The following is a 23,935-nucleotide window of genomic DNA, read 5'->3' as shown; positions in this document are numbered from 1 at the left end:
TTGCATCCCACAAGCCCCCAACCACGGACCCACAACCCAGGCACGTGCCCTGACCGGAAATCAAACCCCTGACCTTTCAGTTCGCAGACTGTTGCTCAAACAATTGAGCCACACCAGCCAGGGCTCTTTTTTCTCGTTACACATCAGACTGACTCCCCTCTTTCACACAATGCTGTATGTTGAGAAGTCAACCATAGCCCCAGTAACATTTTATACCACATTTATGTCTTTTCCTCTTTCTACCAGATAGTATATTATCTTGAGGACAGGATCTGAAGGCGGCAGCACTATGCAACTACCCAGTGAGTTCTACCTAGGAAAGGGGAGGGGTAGAAACATTGATGAAACTTTTTAAAAGATAGAGTAAAAGGTTTCAGATCTTGAGGACAGGATCTGAATCTCTTAATCAACTTTTAAAAATTTCCAAAGGCAAATACAGTGCCCAGTAAAGGGTAGGGTTTTGACAATGCCCTTTCTTTTTAATGAATGAATAAAAATAACTTACCTATTGGTTACCGATTAATTCATGAAATTTCAAATACACGCAAAAACATCTTACCTACTTCTGAAGTTTTAAAATTATAGTATATATTTCACAGCCAAGTCAATTTGTTTCTCCTACAGTCCACTTCTATTGGGTTGATTCCAAAGATTTCAGTCCATATGATAGAAAAATAAACAAATATTTATGTAAAGGTTTATGTAGTTTTTCATTTCCAATACATAAGCTTCTATTAACATCCTGTCTTAATCATCTTTGAATCTCTAAAGATTCTTATAGTTTCTGGTACCTAATATGCACTCAAATATTTGAACAAACAAGTTATTTGTAAACTACTGAGTTTGTTACTATGTTACAATTAAAGAAAAAAGAGCTCCAATGCAAAACATTTTAATAGGTTGTCAAATATACAGTATTAGAATTATCTAAATATCACTTATAAAAATTGGTATATCACATTAGATGATTCTATAAAATAAAATCACACATTGACAATAACCCCTGCAGTCCAAGAATACCCCCCATTGATAGTACAAATTACAAACACATTTAAAAAGAGACATTAAACCAAAGTAACTGACTAAATACATTCATTCATCAAGTACAATAAACTTAGCATAGTCACTAATAACACAATTTCAGGTGCAATTTCACATGCTTTCATAAATCTTCCAGTACAGCTCCCATAGTAAAGTGTCTTTGTGCACACCATTTTCATATGCAGGTGCATCATACATCATACTTAAGACTATTTCACTTCATAACTAAACTTGTTAATATATATTATAAGTGAACACCAGGCCAAAATTTAACCCCAATGATGAGAAAGTTTAACAATTAAAAAGAATTGAGTATATTCTAATTTGTTTAATCACATGAGTACTATTTCCTCTTACTGGATGTTATCAAAATAGTAATTTAAACATTAACTCCCCCAAAATGGAAACTCTAACCTTCCTAAAATATTAACTAGCATTTTAAGTAATAATAAAATCACCTGTTAAGTCAAATAGTAATTTTATATTCATTGCCAAATTTAAAATACTAGTGATCTGAAGACTGAGGCCAAAAACGTTTGTACTAAATTATAAAATACAATGTAAAAAATGTGCAGTAACTTGCTTGTGAAAATATAATGGAATATTTTTCACAGTAATGTTATGTTAAAACCCTACTCTAAATGGACAGCCTAAGTAAACGTACCTTTACCAGCCAGAAAACAGAAAAATTAAGGCCTTTTTATGCTATCTATAACTACTACCTGAACTCAGTCAAAAAGAGGTTACAATGCTGCAAAGTATTATTTTCAACCTCTCTAACATTGTTAGCTGCTTCATTTCAATTCAATAATTATCTTTACACAAGCTCAAATGCTAGTTAATTTTATCATCTCAAAAATGAATATTCCTCTATACTATCTTTATTTTAATTCAGCCCCAACCCCACCCCATCTAGGCAGTATACTGGAAATAGTTAGGGCTTTGTCTGATTGGTTCACAACTGTATATTCAGGGGCTAAAAACGCTTGGCACATGTTAAAATCTCCAGTAAATATTTTTGAATTAACTAAGAAGCCTGGCCTCCATAGGCAACTCTACTTATTTCCCCAAAGCATTAATAGACTAAAATGACAAGAAACTGATGTCTATGCTATGGTAACATAGAATGCAAAGGAAGGACAACTGAGGCTACACATACATCAAATCAAGGTTAAAGGCACTGGATCAGAAAGATTATTACAAAGCATTGTAAACAATTTTTTTAAGCAAATCAAGTTTTAAAGTATCAAATGCCGAACTGCTATGAGAAAATGGCACTGAAATGATGACAATGCTTTAAAATAGTGGACAAAATTTCTGTAATTTCACAAATAAATTCCTTTCATTGTTTTACCATTTTTTTCATCCTACATCTTCAACAATATTCCAATTCCTAAAAACAAATGTTTTCAGTTGCATGAAACAAGAAAAATGCAACTGAAATAACTCTGAAAATTAATTCCTTTTTGTTAAGTCATGTTATAAATTTGATAGACATTATAGAGGTGATTGAAGAACATCATCTTAAAAATCATAAAATAGTAAATCATAACCAAAATCAGAAAAAAGTTCTTACTCAGTTAACACAACCTAAAGCCCCATAACAGCAAATTGTAGTGTAAGAGACATACATAGCAAGTACAATCTTTCCAGACACATAGAGAATAATGAATACTGAGTTGAAATACCGTAAGCTCCATGTTATTCAATATACACATTTTCACAACTGTTTCTTGAAAAACTATTTAGATAAAATATTTAGTATTTATCATCAATTTTTACTTGAATCTATGCAACTTCCATCTGTATTAAAATATCAATTAATGTAAATACTTTATTATAAAACTATTACACAATTTAAATTTTTATTAGAGAAATGTATTATTCACTCATAATTTCTTTAAGTTGTTTTAATGAGTGCATGCCATAAGAAATGCACTAAAACCATTATTTGTGTTTCCTAGTGGAAAAAATTTGATAATCTTATTAATCCAAACTATATCCTTATTATGCTTATTTCTTAAACATTTACATGTTTAAATATGCTTGGTAAATAGTGATCATTCTATTCCCACAGTGGTATATTTCAGCATAATGCTACATGACTGGAATACATAGTAAAACAGTCACATGTAGATTACATAAAGATACTTATTCTGTTATATGTAAGTTTACTTATAAAGCAACATAAAATGAGCATTGGATAGCAGTGATAAAAAATGTAAACAAACAGAATTAAATGTTAATCCCTTCCCTGAAAAACAAAAGATAAAAGCACTTCTTGTTTTATTAAAATAAAACATGATTTTACAAAAATATTTCCAAATATGGATAAAGAAAATCTGGAACAGCGGACTCACACTTTATTGAGCTAAAATGTGCAAAAAAAAAAAAAGAAAAACAAAAAACAAAAAAAAACCCTGATAATACTTAAATGTATTAAATTCATTTTACACAGGCTGATACCATTCCCTACCAAAAAGTCTCCTGTTTTAGTCAGATTCAAAATAGTGTCTAATTATCTGAACTTAAGATTTATTGAACCAATCTCCAAATAACAACAACAACAAAAGTCTATATTGTAGGAGAAACCAAGTAAAACTAGAAAATTTCTGACTATTAATTATGACTTGAAATTCATCCCCACACAAAAAGCAAAAGGCAATATCCACTGAGGCAATAGAAAAAAAAAAATGAAGTCCCTATAGATAGAAAACTTACGATGACTCTAAATAAAAAATTAAAAACAATTAAATTTTGCTATAACAAAATGCATATGAATTTTAAAGTATTCAGGTTTAATAGATTTATTAAGCATAGAATTCACAGTGCATTTGGTACTTCTGTTTGTGCTCAGATATTTGCAAAGGGTCCTCAGAGAGGGTTGGGAAGGTAGCATAAACATAAATTGTGATACTTCCCTCCACACCAGAAAGAGGGGCTTAAATTTAAAAATTTAATTTGTAATTCTGGGGGAGGGGTGGGGAGCTAACAATTCCCAACTCTAAAACATTTCCTCAGAACATGGCAACACTCTTAACAACTTAGATGTGTGATTAGTGAATCAAAATGCAAACAATGTGAGCATAAACATCTAACATATTTGCAAATTTAAAGTTTTAAATGTTTTCAATAACTGCTTATTTCTTAAAAGGTGGTGAATATGAAACACAGATAACACAGAATCTGATTTATCCAGAAAAGAGCATTGCCCCCTCCTCATGAAAATAAATCATAACTTCTCTCTTGATTATAATATAAAACTATTTTGGGTAAGAGTGAAGTAGAAGCATGGATTTAGATATGTACCACTCTCTATGATGTACTAATTTACCTAGTATTTTTGATAATACTCAAAATTGGATATTGTCCTTCACTGCTTATTAGAATTCTGAAAAACACCATTTTTAGCAACATATATTTATACTACTGGTTAACTAAATGAACACATAAAAATATGTAAATTTTTTAAAAATTCAAAGGTTATTTAAAGGAGAAATGAGACAAACCCTAAATCGATGTTTTGAAGCTGCAGTTAAAAGGTTTGACACAGTTTTTAACTTTTCACAATGTAGTAAATATATAATCCAATTTGCCCATAAATGAAAGATTTTAAAGGAAAAACATGTTGTTTCTTCCAAGTACTTATTAGTGCCCTTAATTTCAAGATTTTTGTTGTTGTTGTTGCCCATTTCAATTATCTTTTTCATGGCGTATAACATGTTGCAATGGGAACATAAATGAAAATTAAAGGGAAAACCTGCTTTTGGAATGTAATAATTCAAAATCATTTCATTAAGAAGCACCTTTTGGTATGCTGGTCTAAACTTTAATATAAAACCTAAACAGTACTTATTTATGAAGTAGAATTTTCTCCAGTTTTAGTAACTTCATATAGCAATACTAAGGACATCAACCTGTGCTGTCTGGATTTTTGAAAGTGTTCTCATAATGTAATGAGTTTAGATATGGCTCATTGTCAAGGTTGGGTGGACAGCGATTTCACGATAAACTGGCTACAGAAAACTAAACTCTTAATGACTGATAAGGGTTTGCATTTTGCTTGAGCCAAATAGATGTTTCAGCCATGTACCACCATATTCCCTGTTTAACATTCCAAAGTTTCTTTATTCTTCATAGTTTTCTAATGAACAAATAATTAGTTTTCCTGAGTAAGATTATAAAAATGTTAACCCTTCTACCAAAAGTATAAAGACAAATAAAATGTAGACTCACAATACAAACTTTTTACATAGCATCACAAGTGCAGAGATAGACTGCTGCTCTTCACAATGATTGCCCCACCCCTTAAAAAGACTGCAGAAAAGGATTCATTTGTCTAAAATACTCTGCAGTACAGTAATTAAATGCTTCAGCCCATAAACATATCCCTCATCTGTTGTGTTGCTCGGGAAAACATGAGCAAAATCTATCATTCGCACTTCTACATCCGCAATCTCTTGGCAACCAGTGGGAAGGTGATAGAAAACTTTTTCCAGTTGGGAAAGTACATTTCCGTTCAAATGTTCCTGTGACAAGCTTTTCCACCCATTGTCTTGCTCTATATTTTCAACTTTCAATGAAGTCTGACTGTGATGCTTTTTTGAATACATTTTTCTGTGACGAGCATACATCTTAGACAAGCTTTTGCCTACTGAAGCCTCTATTTTTCCATTTGCTGCAGAACTTAACACTCGAAAATTATTATTATACTCCAGTACATCTGTGTCTGAGAATTGTCCTTTGGACAAAAACTTTTCTGCCAAAGTTCTGTCATTTGATTTTGTAGTATTTGGCTGAGATGAACCTTCATAAACAAACAGTAATGAACTTGCATAAAAGTTAAGCTGCTTCTGGCTCTCAAACCACTGCAGAATACTCTCAACCTTCTGAATACTGGCAGCAACAGCATCTTTTCTTAAGCAGAATCCATTATGAAAAAACCTGGAAACTCCTATAAAAAGGAAAATACAGTAATATTGTAATATATTATTATGATAACTAGGAAACATTTAAGTGGCACTAATGTAAAGTGAAATATCATGTTTAGACAAAACTATTTATTACAGATAGACTGGTAGATTAGTTCTTTCTACATGTATTATCTTAAGGAATGTATTCCAAGATTTGCTTCATTTGATGAAGGAATTTTAGAGAAAGCTTACTTGTTTGTTAGAGTCACATTTAAGAGCCAATCTAAAATCTGGAGTCATATCATAGGAATTTTGAGTGGTGTCAACATCCCGTTACCAAAATACCAAATCATAGCTGCACTAAATGTTTTCTGTTCCCAATAATATTGACTAAATCTGTCTTTTCACCAAAATTAAGCTCACTGTGAGGATTAGAACTACTCCAGTTTGAGTATATTATCCAAAATCGAGACTTTTTAATGTTTTAACCTATCAGATTATTAAGATGCTTTTAAAATTATTTATGTTCCCCACTCTGGGAAAGAAACTGCTAAAAAGTACGTTCAGATAAGCTTGGGAAATATTTTAATACAGAGCCAATCTTCATAGTATCTACCTATTGGCCAAGGCAAATATTAATTAAGATCACACTGTAGGATGCCTGTTTTCTACAAATAAAATAAAAATTCTTCTTCAAACTCCTTACACTAGACATAGCCTGTTCCTCACCTTAAGTAGAGCTAATAAACATCCAATAGAATATTATTTCCAGAAATCTAGGATATTATTGCTTTTATCTTATCCAAAATATTTTTAGAAGCAAATGTTAACATATTTAAACTACTTTTATAATTTATTCATAATGTAGCCACTTGTTTATTCATAATATAGCTCTAGAAGCTAATAATATATAGCTCAACTATAAAAGGGAATTTCAATAAAAATAAATTACATGCTACAACACACATTTTAAAAGTCTCTTATGTAACAAGTAGTTTTAATACACTATGATCTATATACTATGATTTTAAAGACAACCTCTAGTTCCAGTGCTTGGGCTACATGGTTGTTTCATAGATGTTCATTTTTATTTAAGTATCTTAATAAATGAAAAAATGAATGAAAATGTAAGAGGACCATTCAAGGGTCCATGGTTTTGGTGTATCATGAACCAGGGATGATGATCAGATCAATTCTTTCTATCAATTCAATCATTATACCAAAAGAGAATTAAAACCAAAATCACTTTAGAATTATTTTTGATAACTGCAAGTAATAAAAGCACTAAAATGTGGATTTTCAATCCTTACCATCCTTTAGAGTTTCTTTTGTTAAACTTCTTCCATAGTGCTGGTTTTGTGTCTCATAGCTATCAGAATGAACATGATAAACCTGTCAGAAAAAGCAGCGAATATTAAAAATGCATACTCATTGACCATGCAATATTTATCTCAGTAATGGTTAAACATGGGAAGATCTATTCATAGGATTCATTCTAATAGGTTTTTTAAAAATTGTGTCATCATTTCAATAGATTCCAAAAAGGCATTTAATGAATTTATAGCCACTATCAATGAAAACTCTTTGAAAGGATAGACAAGTATTTCCAATATGAAAAATTATCTACCTCAATCCACCAAAGATCAGCCTCAAGTTTAAACTGGATATAAAGAAGCACCTATCCTAAAATACAAGAAGCTTCCAAAAAAAGTATTATACCACAATGTCTCTTATCATCACTACTATCTAATATTGTTCTGGAGTCTCTAGCAAATGCAAATAGACAAAAGAAAGAAATTAGAGGTATAATCATTTGGAAAGGAGGAGATAAAAATAATACTCTTTATAGACAATGGCTATATACTGAAAAATCAACTGCAAAACTAATACAAACAATAAAAATTTGAAATGGTGACTGAGTACAAATTAGTAAACAGAGCCTTCCTTGACAGGTGTGGCTCAGTTGGTATCACCATCCCGCAAACAGAAAGGTCACCTGCTTGATTCTCGGTCAGGGCACATGCCTGGGTTGTGGGCCAGGTCCCTGGCTGGGCGCGTGCAAGAGGCAACCAATGGATATTTCTCTTGCACACTGACATTTCTCTCCCTCTCTTTCTCCCTCCCTTCCCTTCTCTCTAAAAATAAATAATTAAAACAAAAAAAAAAAGGAAAAAGAAAACTAAATCCTTACCTTTAAAAAATATTAGTAAATAGGAAATCAACTATGTACTAATATATATTAGCATATAGCTATATGCTTATATACATATATATATATATATTTAGCTATATGCTAATAACTGGTAAGAAACATAATAAAGACCCCATTTACAAATGCACCAAAAAAAGAAACAAAATACAGAAATTAACTAAATAAAGGCATGATCTATATAAAGACATTTTTAACAAATTCCTAAGACCTACACCACCTCCCCCCCCGCCATGGTCTCAGAGCGGAAGACTCGAAATACAAGACATTAATTCTACTTAAATTAATCCACAACTAAACTGAAATTATAATGAAACATCAACAATTTGTATAACCACATAAGCTCATCGGAAGTTCACATAGAAAAGCAAAAATAGCCAGGAAAAAATCAAAATAAAATTAATAAGGAGGGACTAACCTTGCCATCCTACCAGATATTAAAACATACTTCATTTATGTAACTGAGGAATAAATGACAATTATAACTGTACATATTTAAGGGTACATATATAACTGTACATATTGTAAGATGAATAAGATTAACTGAAAATTTGTACCCTTTGACCTACACCTCCCATATCCTACTTCCCCAAGCCCCTGGAAACCAGCATTCTAATCTGTTTCTATGAAATCAGCTTTTCTTCTTTGCCCTGGCTGGTGTAGCTCAGTGGATTGGGTGCTGGCCTGAGAACGAAAGGGGCCACTGGATTGATTCCCAGTCAGGGCACATGTCTGGGTTGTGGGCCAAGTCTCCAGTGGGGGGCACACGGGAGGCAGCCACACACTGATATTTCTCTCTCTCCCTTGCCCCTTCCTTTCCCCTCTCTCTAAAAGTAAAATAAATAAAATCTTTTAAAAAAATCAGCTTTTCTTCTTTTTTTTTTTTTTGGCTTTTTTGGCTTTTTTTTCCTTCTTTTTTTCCCTACATATAAGTAATACCATACAGTATCTCTTGTTCTTTGTTTGGCTTATTGCACTTAGGATAATGCCCTGAAGGTCCATCCACGTTGTCTCAAATGACAGGATTTCAAATGCTGATAGGTACAGCATTTCTTGTGGAGATGATAAAGATATTCTGAAGTTGAATATGGTGATGGTTGCCCAACTCTATAAATATACTAAAACCAATGAATTGTATACTTTAATTAGAGTGAACTGAATGGTATTTAAATCATATAATGTTACTTAAAAAAATACATCAAACAGAGGAATCTGTTAGTCTAGCTAAACAACACAGGCAATGCCTTATTTATTTAGCCTGTGTATGGACCCTAAGGCAATGGAAACCCAGTGAAGAGTTTTTAATAGGAGAATGCCATGATTATTTAAATATTTTCTTCCAATCTGTTCTCCAATGTTTGGAGAACAGATTGGAAGAAAGAAAAACTGAACTTGAGAGATCAGTTAAGAGACCAGAATCTGGAGAAGGATAATGACAATAATGGGATTTGAGATGCTTGGGAATTAAGAGCAATAGGATTTATGGGTGGCTCTGAGAGGACATGGTGACTACAAGGTTTCTAGTTTGTAAAACTAGTGACGTCATTTACTGAAATAAGGAATAATAGAGATTTGTTGCTCTTGTTGTGGTTGGTTGTGAGAAAGATGAGTATATCACTTTTTAATATATTAGTTCTAGATGTTGTTAAGCTTTCCAAAAAAAATTCCTAATAGGATCTTAGCTATACAGATTAGGAGACCAAAGAAAAAGCTGAGGCTAAAGATATGCCTTTGGGAGTTATCAATGTAAGTGAAACTGAACAAATAAGAACAAAGGAAGAAACAGAAAAGAGAGGGAGGCAGTAAAATGGAACAGAGAGAAATTCCTCAACATTTAAAAAATAAACAAAATAAATGAGCTGGCAAAGAAAACTACAAAGTAGCCTTTGGAAAAAACCAGAAGAGGGTGTAGTGTCATGGACGCCAAGAGGAATGTTTTGAGGCAGACCTAGTTAGCCCTGAAGCAGTTTTTCCAAGTGAAGTAAAGCGTGAGTGATGAAAATGCCATTTGGATTAAGTGACATGAAAATGTCATTAGGCACCTTAGTCAGGAGCCAATCTGGTGACCTGATGGAGCAAAAGCCAGACTGGAGGTTCAAAATAGAAGTAAGGCAATGGAAATAACTAGTTTGGTTGTGAAGAGAAGGGAAGTTAAAAGTGGTTTTGATGCATTGTTCTTTTGTTTTTTGTTTTTTAAATTGAGTGACCTGATCATGTATAAAACACAAGGAAAAGAGGAAAGAGAGACAAAAGTTGGAGATATAAGACAAGAGAGAATCAATCGTATTTTTAGATTCCTAAAGAGGTAGACAGGAATGAGACCCAGAGGGCATAGGGAAGGGCCGTCCTTAGACAGCATGTAAAGATCTTCAATAGGACAGGAAGGAAGAAAGAGGGAATGAAAGCACTTGCAAGTTAGGTAGATACATTTGTTGGCAGGAAATTAAAGGAATTCCTGTCTGATAGCTTTAATTTTTTTCTATAGTAGGAAGCAAAGTCCTCTGCTAAAAATGAGGAAGAAACTGGGAGGGTAAGATTTGAAAACAGTGAAGGTTTAAATAGTTGTCCTGTCAGATTCCTGTGGGATGCTTATTTCTTGTTTAATTATGCCATTAACCTTTTCCCCTTTTACTATATATCCACTAGTTTTCTAAATGAAATAACTACATCAACAATTTCTTTGATCAGAATGCCAAATTCAACTGTGCTGTTATAACCATCGCCATTAACAATCCATCTATAACGCTTCCTATTAACTCTGTTTAAAACTTAAAAGATCCATATACCATCTTCTATGATGAATTTTAAAACTACCCCATCATGCTTATATAGGTACACAGTCATATATCAAATTTAATCTCCACACTTCTAGAAGATATACTGAATACCATTTGTTTAGAGAATTTTGTTCTACATTACATCTTTTAAAAACAAAAAAATCCTCACCCAAGAATATGTTTCACTGATTTGGGGGCGGGGGGGGCACGTGGCAAGAGAGACAGAGAGAGAGAGGGGGGAAGAGGGAGAGATGTGAAAGAGAAACAACAATCAACAATCAGTTGCCTCCCACACAGACCCCAATCTAGAGTGGCACCTGCAACCCACATATGTGCCCTGACCAAGGGATTAAACCCACAACCCTTTGATTTATGGGAGGATGCTCCAATCAAACAAGCCACCCAGCCATGGTTCTGCATCTTAATTGCAACATATCATTTGCAAAGATGGCCTCAACAATCCTTATCTTTGTGTACGCTGTCAGTTGTATTGTGACTTCCCTATTCCCAGCATCAGAAGTGGAGTCTATTTCTCCTCCCTACCCGTAATATGGGCTGACCCTGATATACTTTAACCTATAAAATTCCAAAAAGTAACTTCCTAACCTAGATTTCAAGAGCCCCTGTAGCTCCCACTTGCCTTCTTGGAATGGGGTACATGAAGAAGTTCCAGCTAGCCTCCTGGAGAATGAGACCACATGAAAAAAGGCCCATCCAGAAGTTCAAACAAGCTCCCAGACATAAGCATGAGGTCATTTTAGACCATTTAGAAGCCACCCAGTCGAGCCATCAGATGAGTGCAGCCACCCACATACGGGACCCTAGGTGAGATCAGCAGAACTGTCTTCTTGAGATCAGCTCAAATTGCCAACCCACAGAATCATGAACAAATAAAAAACTGTTTTTAAACCATAGTTTGAAACAGTGACCTAATTTTAGTTTCCCTTTTCTATTTTAAAAATATAGAAAAATCACTGAATATGCAAACTTAGCACTTTCCTTATGGAAAAATCATAACATTTACATCATGCTAATTATGTTACAGCTAAACTTAAAGCTTCTTTAAAACAAAACTACCAGAGTTGGAGTCTTGAGGGTCAGCCATTCATTCATTTATTATTAATCACATACTAAGTGTCACAATCATTCTAGACACTGATAATGTATCAGCAAACAAGAGATAAAAAAATCTCTGCCCACATTAGGGAGTTATAGACAACCAAATTCCAAAATATACCATCTGCTGATTCAGTATATAATGATATCTATAACTTTCAAGAAAAGAACATGTAAAAAATGTGTATATTATACTAATAATCACTCTTACCCGCATGCCAAGCACCAAGAATCCAATCTCTTCCATTAATGGGTACTTGCTGACCTGTTGCTGAATCTTCTCAGATGAGGCAAAAGGATCATAGCTTTTTTGCCCTATCTTTACATCCATTATACAGGGCTTATTAAATTTATGAGTCACATCTTCCAGTTTTAGGTATAAATCTGTTATTAAAGAAAAACTTTAATTAGTGATAAGCAAATATATTACTACTCAAGTAACTTCTACGGAAACAAAATGAGGAAAACTTAGAACTCAGAAAAAAGTTAAGATAAATCCAGACTCAACAATTAGTACAAATATCACAGAGAAACTCTTGCAGGAGGTGGTTTAAATAATTTTCAACCATAAGCAAAAGGTATGAAGTAGATATAACATGTCCAAGGACATTAAAAAGTAATGAGATTTCAAAAGACGGTCCAAAATGAATTCCCCTTTTAAATACAATTTTGTCATGTATGCCTCAGCAGATCTCTTAGCATTTTTATAATTTCTTTAAAAGCTTATTCTTCACTTGAAATTAATAGGAATAAAGCCTTCCCACAGTGTACAACAGAAATATGGGTTAAGAAAGGTAAATCAGCCCAGACTGCTGTGGCTCAGTGGGCTGGGACATGTCTCACAAACCAAAAGGTTGCCGGTTAGGTTCCTAGTCAGGGTATATGTTTGGGTTGTGGGCCAGGTCCCCAGTTGGGGACCAGAGGTAACTGGTCGATGTTCCTCTCCCCCCGTTCCCCTCTCTCTAAAAAATAAATAAATAAAATCTTTAGAGAAAAAAAAATCCAAATGATGGTCACTGTCAAATATACTTTCCACTCTTACTAGTATCAAAAGAAAAACAAATAACTTGCTTTTTAGAATACAAATATCCTCAATCCTCATAAGTTCATTTGTAAACCACTTTGCCAACCTGCAAACATCTTCCTACAGAAAAAAAATGACAATTCAAGTAAAAATTATAAAATCCTCAGTTATCACACTAGCTGAACTATTCACAGTTTTAGCTTGAAACGTTAAGAGCCTAAGTGCACCAAGAGAAGGAAGTAAAGTAATTCTTCCTTTCCTGGGTGAAAGAATCTTCCCAAAGTTCTGAACAATATATCAATTTTAAGTTTTGAATATTATAAAAAACATTTCTCCTAAAAACTTTCCTCAAAGACAGGAGAGAGTATATATCTGCTTTTTATGAAAGTAACATATAAAGTTAGAGAAGATATATATTTTATATTAATTAAATAAAAGGTTAGCAGGCGGGTTCATATCCCAGCGGGGCCTCCAAAAAGAAACAAAAAGGGTACCAGGGAAAAAAGACCCCACTAATATCTTTTCCCTGTCCCACTATAGACTTATAATTATTTTTTTACAAACCACCTATATTATTTAGTATTTGTTGTAAATCAGCATTTCTTCCAATTACAGCTCACATTCATATTATTTTGTATTAGTTTCAGATGTACAGCAAAGTGGCCAGAAAATAATGTCCTTTACAGCACTGTCCCCCCAATGCCTCAAGCACGCACACACAGTCGTGACACTATTAACTATGTTCCCTATGCTGTAATCCACATCTCTCTGTGACCATTTTGTAACTACCAAATTATACTGTTTAATCCCTTCAAGTTTTTCACCCAGCCCCCATAATCTCCCCCCTCCAACAACTGTCAGTCTATTCTCTGTATCTCCAAGTCTGTTTCTCTTTTGTTTATTTTGTTCTTTAGATTCCACATATAAATGAAATCATATGATATGTCTTTCTCTGACTTACTTCGCTTAACATAATACCCTCTAGGCCCATCCATGCTGTCACAAAAGGTAAGATTTCATTCTTTTTTGTGGCTGAGCAGGATTCCATTGTGTAAATGTACCGCAGCTTTCATTTTCCACTCATCTACTGATGGGCCATTAGACATAATAAAAGTTGTTCAGCATCACTAATCATCAGGGAAATGAAAATCAAAACCACAATGAGATACCACCTCACACCACTTAGAATGTCTATCATCAATAATTAATCAACAGCCCTGGCTGGTATGGCTCAGTTGGTTGGGTGTCCTCACACAAACCAACCAGTCATGGGTTCAATTCCCAGTCGGGGCACATGCCTAGGTTGTGGGTTCTGTCCCTGGTCAGGGTACATGAAAGGCAACCAATCAATGTTTCTCTTCCTCTCTTTCTTCCTCTCTCCCCCTCCCTCTAATAAAAAATTTAAAAAAATCAATAAACGTGCCCTTGGGTGAGGATTCAATCAATCAATCAACAAACAGATGCTGGATGTGCAGAAACGGAAATCCTCCTGCACTGTTGGTGGGAATGCAGACTGGTAGAGCCACTGTGGAAACCAGTGTGGAGGTTCCAAATAAATTAAAAATGGAATTGTCTTATGACCCAGTGGTTCCACTTCCGGGAAGACATCTGAAGAAACCCGAAACACTAATTTGAAAGAATATATGTACCCCTATGTTCACTGTAGCATTATTAACAATAGCCAAGATTTGGAAGCAATCCAAGTGCCCATCAAGAGACTTGTAATTTAATAACGAAAACTAGCATAGTTATTAAATTATAAGTCAGTGCTGAACCAAAAGTGAGAAAAACCCTGGTAGGGCTTGAGAAAGCTTTAAACCCCTTAGCTTTAAGAAACAGATTAAAGGATAAGAAATAAGGAGATACTGTATACCCTTAGCCAAAGGAAGATAGTAGGGGGAGTTTTATGACAACGTAGAAAGAACTAGGTAAAGTCAAGCCCAAATATGACAAAAAAAGGAACTGCAGACCAGCACTGGCATGTAAGTAGAAACGCTTCACATTTTAAAGAAAGGATCTCACAGTCATTGTCAACAGGGTAAGAGGTAACAAAAGGTTGCGGCACAGACATGAAACTGCTAACAGTGAAAGGTAATGGGACAAGTGGGAATATCCCAGTCAAGAAAATGGAATGTCCCCCATCCAGCTTCTGTGCTTTAAAAGATCACAGCCCTGGCTGGTGTGGCTCAGTGGACTGAGTGCTGGCCTGCAGACCGAAAGGTCACAGATTGTTTTCCAGTCAGGGCACAGCCTGGACTGCGGGCTAGGTCCCCAGTTGGGGGCATGTGAGAGACAACCGATAGATGTATCTCTTGCACATTGATTTTTCTCTCCCTCTTGTTCTCCCTCCCTTCCTCCTCTCTAAAAATACATCTTAAAAAATAAAAAAATAAAAGATAATCACAGATGGGATGAGAGGATGGGAAAGGAAGCAGCACAGGACAGTCCCCTTCAGATTCTCTCCTCCCACCTCCAACAACCTTGAGCAAAAGAGAAGGAAACTGATTCATCCTCTCTCTATAGATACATAAAAATTTCAATAACAAGGCTTTTATTTCAAACATCAGAAAAGACTAATTAGATCCCAATACAGTAGATCATTGCATTAAAAAATTTATCATCATTAATTTCCCTAACTCATGAGACCCTAAACATATTACTGAGGTGAGGCTCACTAATGAAAATATAAAGATAGTGAGTGAACCTAGCTGACTATCACAGCATCTGTATCTCAATATAGGGTCATTATTTTCTACTTGCCAATTTGGTAGTGATTGAAAATAATAAACTTTTTATTTTTACAATGAGATAGAATGACAGAAGCTACTGTCAAGTAGAGCAAATCTGAATATAAAATCCCTACTTCCTTTTCTCCTTGTGAAGAAGGAAAATGTAAATGCAAACTCTATATATGAGGGGGTACCCCCCAAAACATAATTTATTTATAAAAAATTGTGTATTTATTCTTACGTTTCAATTTCATTCACCTTCAAAGTACTCTCCATTTAGTGCAACACACCAATCGAGACATTTTTTTCCACTGCTCAACACAGGTTTTCAACTCATCAATTTTGATGCTTTTTAGTGTTTCTGCTGTTTTTTGTTTTACCTCTTCCCAGGAAACAAAATAAAGTTGCTTGGGGCAAGACGGGGTGAATAAGGTGAGTGGGACATAGGGGTCATGCTGTTTTTCGGTCAAAAACTACTGAACACTAAGTGCAGTATGGGCAGATAGTCTTGTAAATCACCCATCATAAAATGGGCAAATGCACTGAGTCTTCCAAAAAAATTCAGAGGTCAAACGCAGCCTCTCACAACACTACCAGCTGGTACACTAATACAGATGGATTTCTAGAACACCCACCTAAAAGGGAAAACCTGTACTACAAGGGGTCCACCCTCCAGAAGATAATTCCAGTTTATCTTGGAGGACCCAAAAATGTAAAATGTATGTTCACTGAATGAATGTTTGCCCTTCTCATTCCTACTCCCCAGCAGAGCTTTGCGCTTGGCTTTCCTCACACTGTAATAGAGTCATTCCTTCAGTCAATAAGCCTGAGTGGTTTATTTAACTTTTTTGACTAGCCAAATGTGTTTTTCTTTACCTTACTTTCAGGGTCTTGATATGTTTTATGTGATTAGAATTCCCAAAGAACTGCTCGATTATTGATCATTAGCTTTAAGTAAATGATCCTTTGATTAAGGCCTGCTGAGAGTTGGTTTAGTGGTCTTTTTAATATATCCGCCCTCAATTTTTTTTAAGTGAAAAGTAAAAATTTCAGATTCCCATTTCTATCTTATCCTCTAGGTTATAAACACCAAAAGCTTTGCAGATGTAGTTTTTAAGAAAGAGCTTGATGTTTTCTATCTAGCGGCTTGCCACAATGTTTTTGAATAAAATAGGTACTAAATAGGAAAATGGGGCATGATCTGAGTCTTGAGATCTTTATGGATTTTTCTACACGTCATCATCACTAGAAATAAATCTGAATACTAAATCTCTCTGAAAATTGCAAATAGTAATCTATCTCTCTAGAAAAGAGTTTAAGGCATTTTACTATAAGGAAGCCTCATAAGGCAATACCACGCATAAAAACACTTTTTCAGCTAGGCCTCTCTGGGTATATATTGTTGCAGTATTTTTCAAATTTTAGGCAAACAGAAAATAAGTTCTAAAACTCATCCAAAAAGTCTGATGGACTAAGGAAAAGATAAATGTTCTGTCTGGAACAGTTCAGTCATTATGACTGAGGTGATGGAAATAAATTGCATTAATCTGATATCTGGAAAATATCTTAGAAAATAATTATATTATTTGATATGATGTAGTCTGCATGTGAAGATAGAATTTTGAATATTAAAACTGAATAGCTGATTTTTACTTATATATAACACATTTATGTATGGGTGCACTTGTGTGTATATATAAATCATAAAGATAGACAGCATAGTAACTAGATTTACTTTTTCAAATTCTGGAAAGCTCTATTTAGGACAACAGATTCTGATGAAGCCAGTTTGTCAGAGGACTGGCATTTGTGAACCTCAGATCTAAGAGGGCTACTCCACAATATTCTGTAAGGATTATGTCTTGGTATTTGCATAATAAATAAAAGGACATCTACTTTTCATAAACACACGGAGTTCATTACAAGTGGTTACACTGACTAGAAATGTAGTTAAGTTTAGAGGCTATGGCTATAAGAGATAAATCTATTATTTATCTATTAATTTATAGAAAGTGTGTGTAGAATTTCTACAGTTCCTTAATTTTTTGAGATAAAGGTAATGAAAATAACTGCCGGATATGGCAAAATACACCACTTCATGCTGTTATAAACAGACTATTAAGCAAGATTTCTCAGTGGCTTTATCAATGACATGATTACCATGCCTAAAGTATTTATATACTTCATGCTGCCGATGATAGTTGTTGATAGTGTAAGATTATACATTACTAAGAATGAAGGAAGCTTGCATATTTTAAATATATTTTCTATTTAAAATACATAATTAATTATAATTATCTTAAATATAAATTAAGTACAGGGTGGAGCAAAAGTAGGTTTACAGTTGTTCATATAAAAATAATACAATAATTAATAAATAATACAAGAATAAACTGTGTTTTATGTACTCACAACAGTAAACCTATTTTTGTCCCACCCTGTACAGCACTTATATTGTTGTATAATATATTAAGCATTACAAATTCCTATAGCAAATTTTCTACTGTTGGAATACAGTTGTGACAGTCTGAGAAGCAGACAATTTCCCAGTATCACAGGAGGAAAAAATGTAAACATTTGAACTATTGTGGAAAAATCCAAAGAGAAAATATGTAAACACTTGAAATGTTGTGGAAAAATCCGAAGAACTACAAATAATTACATAGTAAAGATGAGATAACTAGTTCCTTCAAAGAAAGACAAGGGAGAGGGTACTCAGGGACTTGAAGAAAGGCTTATTTAGCCCTCCTTAATGAGTGTCATTAATTGTATAATTTATGAGAATATGGGTTCCAAGTTTCATCAAGCTCTTCCCACCATAACTGGAAAGTGTACTAGGCATTGACTAACATCTTCATTTCTACACCTCCCAAAAAGAAGAAAAGGCCAGGTGGGAAACCCCTGCCCAACTATGAAGCCAAATGGAAAAACAGAAAGCCTTGCTTCTGCTTTCTGTATCAATCATCAGCCAGTTCTGAGAGCAGCAGAAAATGAAAGGAGAATTTTAAGTAGACACTGAGCCTCCAAATTTGGGGTAAAGAGGGAGAGAGAGAACAGACATGTGAGCCAGCTGATGTCAGTACTTGTTTCCTGAAACTTGACTAGTAGTAACTGGATCCAGAAACCCACGGTCAGTCAGGCTGGACGTTACATTTGAGAACTCTCAGTTTGCTTAAACCTGCTAGAACAAATACTTTTTCTAGCATTCCAAATAACTATCAACAAAAGGTTTCTGATGGTACATGCACTAGGAATCTGTGTGTTTGTTTATACACAGGTACAAATAAGATTTAATATATTTAACTAGCCCCAAATCTTCATAATTGCCAATATATGTTTTTATCTTAAAAAAAGAATACCATTGGCCGTGTTCTAAAATTAGCTAATAGTGACAACTGTACAATTCTATAAGTATACTAAAAACGATTAAATTGTAGACTTTAAATATGTGAGTTTTGCCCAAACTGGTGTGGCTCTGTGTGTTGGACATGGTCTCACAAACCAAAAGTTTGCCAGTTCGTTTCCAGGTCAGAGCACATTCCTGGTTGCAGGTAAAGTCCCTGGTTGGGGGCATGTGAGACGCCACCTATTGATGTTTCCCTCCCTCTTCCTCCCTTCCTTCCCCTCTCTCAAATAAAATCTTTTATTTTTTTTTTAAGAGGTGAGTATTATGATACATAAATTTTATCTCAAAAAAATTTTTAAAAACAAAAGTATTGGTCAGCACTCTAATATTTCTCTCAAGTTACAATAATTTACTCAAAAAATTGGTAGGTACTTTCTACATTTTACTACTTTGGATTATAAGAACTATATCAAGCTTTATAAAACTATCCTGAGCACATAAGATGCCTAAATAAAAAAAAAAGACCAGTAAATAAATTATGTCATTAACTTAATACTATGTAAAGTACAGTAATACAAACCACAGTATCCTACTAACATTGAAGAAAATACTGTTGACCCTTGAACAAGAGGGATTTGACATATGCAGGTCAATCCACTTAGACTTTTTCCAATAAATACAGTAAATATACTTTCTCTTCCTTATGATTTTCTTAATAAAATTTTCTTTCCTCTAGCTTACTTTATTGTAAGAATACAATATATAATACATATATTATCAGTAAGGGTTCTAGTCAACAGAAGACTATTAGTAGTTAAGTTTGGGGCATCGAAAATGTTATACATTGATTTTGGCTGTGTGGAGGTCGGCACCCCAAACCTTACATTGTTCAAGGGTCAACTCTATTTTCATGACCCTGTGGGCCAAACATGTAAAAAGGTTTCAGGTCTTACATTTGTTTCATTGATAATCAAAAGGATAAAAACAGAAATATGATTCCATGAACTGTCCAACAAAATGAAAGCTAAACAACTTGCATAGTACAAGAGTTTTGTCCAACTTCTTCCAGAGCCAACAAAGTAGGAAAAGGAACAGGATCTCCAAAGACAACTGTTGTTATATTGAGCCACTCTATACATGTATACTTTTTTATTGCCTGTCCTTTTTTTCCCCTTCTATTTCCATTTTCTCCTCTCATTTTCCTCACCTTGTCTTCTCATTTCAGTAGCACCAATACTTCCAGTTATATTCAAATAAAAACATTAGAATTTGCAAAGCATTCTCACATAACATAACCCACATTTTCACAACTCTATGTGGTATTATTCAATTTATTGATGAAAAAGTAGATCTCCAAAAAGGTTAATGAACTAGCCGTGTTTTTGGAAATAAACAAGAAATAAGTCAAGTCTTTTGACTTCAAAGTTACTGTTCGTTCTGTATTAGCACAGATGTTCCTCAAGGTTATTTAGTACTGAAGACAAAAAAGGTTGATTGCTAACAAGCCATTGATTTTTAAATCATGTGCTAAAAACCCTAAATTATAAAATGTGATATTCTCTTTATAAAGATTTTATTTATTTATTTTTAGAGAAAGGGAAGGAGAGAAACATTAATGTGTGGTTGCCTCTCACACGCCCCCAACTGAGGCCAGGCTGACAACCCAGGCGTGTGCACTAACTGGGAATCAAACCAACGACCCCTTGGTTCACAGGCCAGCACTCAATCCACTGAGCCACCGCAGTCAGGGCTAAAATGAGATTTTTAATAAAACTAGTTCTCTTTATCCAAATTTTCTGTACATTCTACCAAAATAAGGATGATGTTTGCTCAGTTATTCTACCCCTTTTAAACAATCTTTTAAAGCTGAGCATTTAATTATCTAGATATCTAATCTAACATCATCCTTGGCAACCTTTATTAATCTTTCAATGTCACTTTCTTGAGGAATAATGATTTGCTCTAAATTAGACATCAATCAGTAGCAAAATAAATAGAAATCTAGGTATCTTACATTACAATGGCAATCCCTATGATCATGATTTGTAAAATAATTTTGGTAACATATTGATGTGAATAAGAAACATGTATCTGGGACTAAGACAAGAAGGTGGGAAGGAGAGGGGAAGAGAATGGAGGGGAAAGGAGGGAGCTTTGGCTCACTTTCTTTTTCCCTCCATACAGCTGAAGTACAGGAGAATCCTAAATACCCAGGGGAATCACAGATTTAGTATTATCTAAGGATACTCACAGGGATATGCCATGATTCCTTATAAATGAATCTTGACACACAGTCCATGAATCAAAGGAAGACAAAGTACTGAGCAAAGAGCAAGCTCAAACTGGAGCTCACTTCTTTCCAATTCTCAAAACATGGTTCAAGTACTATCTACATTTAAAAAGCTTATAGCTTTTATTTAACAAGCATGTCACTGAACTCCAACGTAAATCTGCATAATCAAAATGTCTGCACGTTGAGCCTAATAATTTGCATTTTAACAGGCCTATGAGTTATTCTTCAATTCAGTCAAGTTCTTACCCCATTCATGAACCTTCAATAGTTACACAATCAAAATATTTGTTTAATTAAATTCTGTCTGCTCAAAGACTCTGAAGCGGCATATACAGTTTCAAGTATTAATATTAAGAGAAAGAAATGCTCTGCCCCTACATAGAACATACTTTATCCTCTATGAAACTTCCTGTTACTTTTTAAAAATACTGCAATTTACAGCCCAATGGTGGCCAATGAAGGAGTAGTATAGGAGACCAGGGAAAATTATACAAAGAAAACATACTTCTGCTTCTTTTCCTATTCAAAATGCAAAAAAGAAAATTGCCTATATAGTAGGAAAAAAAATCTGTAAATTAATATAGTATTAAGTACTAGTATACATTATTTTCATTTAATTATAACAGACTGATCAATAATTTGCATATGCCATTTAATAACTGGTTATGAAAAACAAAAGTAGAGAAAGATTAGAAAGGAAAACACATACGTATTCTGTTTTTATAATACTAAGCTTACTTTTATATAAAGGCTTTTAAAAAACCACTCTCCTGAATTAAAACTAAAATATAAATTTTTAGGAAAAGAAATTACCATTTGGCGCAGTGGGAGGTGACCAGATGCCGTAATATTTTGGCAAATATTTTCGTAGCTCTAAAAGAACACCATCAGTACAATCAGCAGCATAAACCTGAAATGGGGAAATATTACTTGCATGTTAGTTTCTTATAATGCTGTATAATTACCCTACACACTTCTCAATGGAAATAATACTGTTGATCATAATTTATCTGGCATGAGTTTCAAATGGAAGTAAATTTGAAATAAACAAGAAAAGAGTACTGTGTTTCCAATTAAAAACTATGTATTGTTTAGAGCACATTCTTGATTATCTACTTCTACCCTTTCATTGTCCTTGAACTATTTTACAAGGCAAGCTGTAAATAACTCTTAGCAAATGCAAAATAATTCTTGTCCATATACATGCAAATAAATTCTGTCCAGAGAAGTTCAATGGACTTCCTTCCACCCCCAATGGAAGGGGGGAGTTTCGTGACCATACATGAATTCATTTCAACTTCCCTTTAGACCACGTAAATTTTTGCTTCTTTGACTTCTCTCTTGAACCAGTTTTAACATGTGCCTGGTCCCTTCATTAAAAAGTTTAACAAAATCTTTAACATACACTTATTTTATATCCATAAGAGAACTGTGATTTTACCTTTTTTAAAAAAAAGTCCTTTAGCTCAATGTATTGTAAGTCTAATCATTGCTCATCTGATGCCTTGATTTATAACCAGTAATAATTCTAGAAAATACTAGAAATGTCTAGATATACTGGAACTAGATTATTAATTTTCTGCCTTGAAGAGGAGAGAAAATATTTTTGTTTTAGAAACAACTTGTAAGATATTTTATTTAATTAAATCTTTCATACATGGTCTAACTATCTAAAACTATTGAAGTTCACAGCTGTAAAATGCTTATAAAATCTTAGTATTAGAGTTCTTATATATGTGAAACCATATTCATGTCAACTAGTTACATACAACACAGTTCTACAGAATAAACTCTGGTGTGTCAAGAGACTCACCAAATACCCATGTGATACACTGTATTTCCCAACCTCCCCTGTTGAAATATGAGCAGAAGTGATAGTAGTCACTTCCAGGCCAAGGTAATTAAGAGCAGGGTGTACTTTATAATCCCTCTGTTCCTGGCACAACAACAGTGAGGGCAATGTTCACGAAGTAAAAGATGGAGGACCCAAGTCCATCACTATGTACTGGCCTAAAGAAGATCATGATACATTTATAAGGGGAAAAACATAAAAGAACTAGACGAGCAGAGAGGTAAACTTTTTCTTTTTAAGTATTTTTTTTTCAGTACTAGAACTGGCATTTACTACAACATGCCAGACAAGGTAACCTAAAAACCTTTCTACTTAGAAATGTAGGATAAAATAAAACGATTTTTAAAATGCATAGCTGAGCTCCCAAGGAAAAAAAGGAAATTTATGGGCATCTAAAAGAAAGAGGAAACCAAAGTGTTAAGCTGAGCAGTGATGTTTGGTTTTTCATAGAGGTCCACACTTAAGACTTAAAGCAAAAGGTCTCTGAACTTTAGGTCCAGGCACAGATGAGGACAAAGTTATACTGAAACAGGAAGATCAATAAAAGTTTAAATACTGAATAGCAAAAAACCTTGGCATCTGCCCCGGCCAGGTGGCTCAGTTGGTTGGAGCAAGTCCCAGTATACCGAAAGGTT

At 34.1% G+C, this 23,935-nt stretch overlaps 1 protein-coding gene across 2 annotated transcripts in view; it reads right to left on the bottom strand.

Moving 5' to 3' along the window:
• Nucleotides 1-792: 792 nt before the first annotated feature.
• IPMK (inositol polyphosphate multikinase) overlaps nucleotides 793-23,935 on the bottom strand; it is a 41,910-nt gene continuing 18,767 nt past the window's right edge. For both annotated transcript variants that reach the window (XM_054572767.1, XM_054572768.1), the window contains exons 3-6: nucleotides 22,262-22,358; nucleotides 12,268-12,440; nucleotides 7,265-7,346; nucleotides 793-5,995 (exon numbers count right to left, since the gene is read on the bottom strand). In XM_054572767.1, the coding sequence (XP_054428742.1) occupies nucleotides 5,373-5,995; nucleotides 7,265-7,346; nucleotides 12,268-12,440; nucleotides 22,262-22,358 (975 nt within the window). In that variant the 3' untranslated portion in view covers nucleotides 793-5,372. The remainder of the gene's footprint in view (nucleotides 5,996-7,264; nucleotides 7,347-12,267; nucleotides 12,441-22,261; nucleotides 22,359-23,935) is intronic.

The sequence above is a fragment of the Pteronotus mesoamericanus genome, unplaced genomic scaffold, assembly GCF_021234165.1.
Source record: "Pteronotus mesoamericanus isolate MK-2021 breed Mesoamerican mustached bat unplaced genomic scaffold, CSHL_Meso_final contig_24, whole genome shotgun sequence".
Taxonomy (NCBI): Eukaryota; Metazoa; Chordata; class Mammalia; order Chiroptera; family Mormoopidae; genus Pteronotus; species Pteronotus mesoamericanus.
Note: the sequence above shows the minus strand (reverse complement) of the source record. Positions and strands in the feature narration are given on the sequence as shown.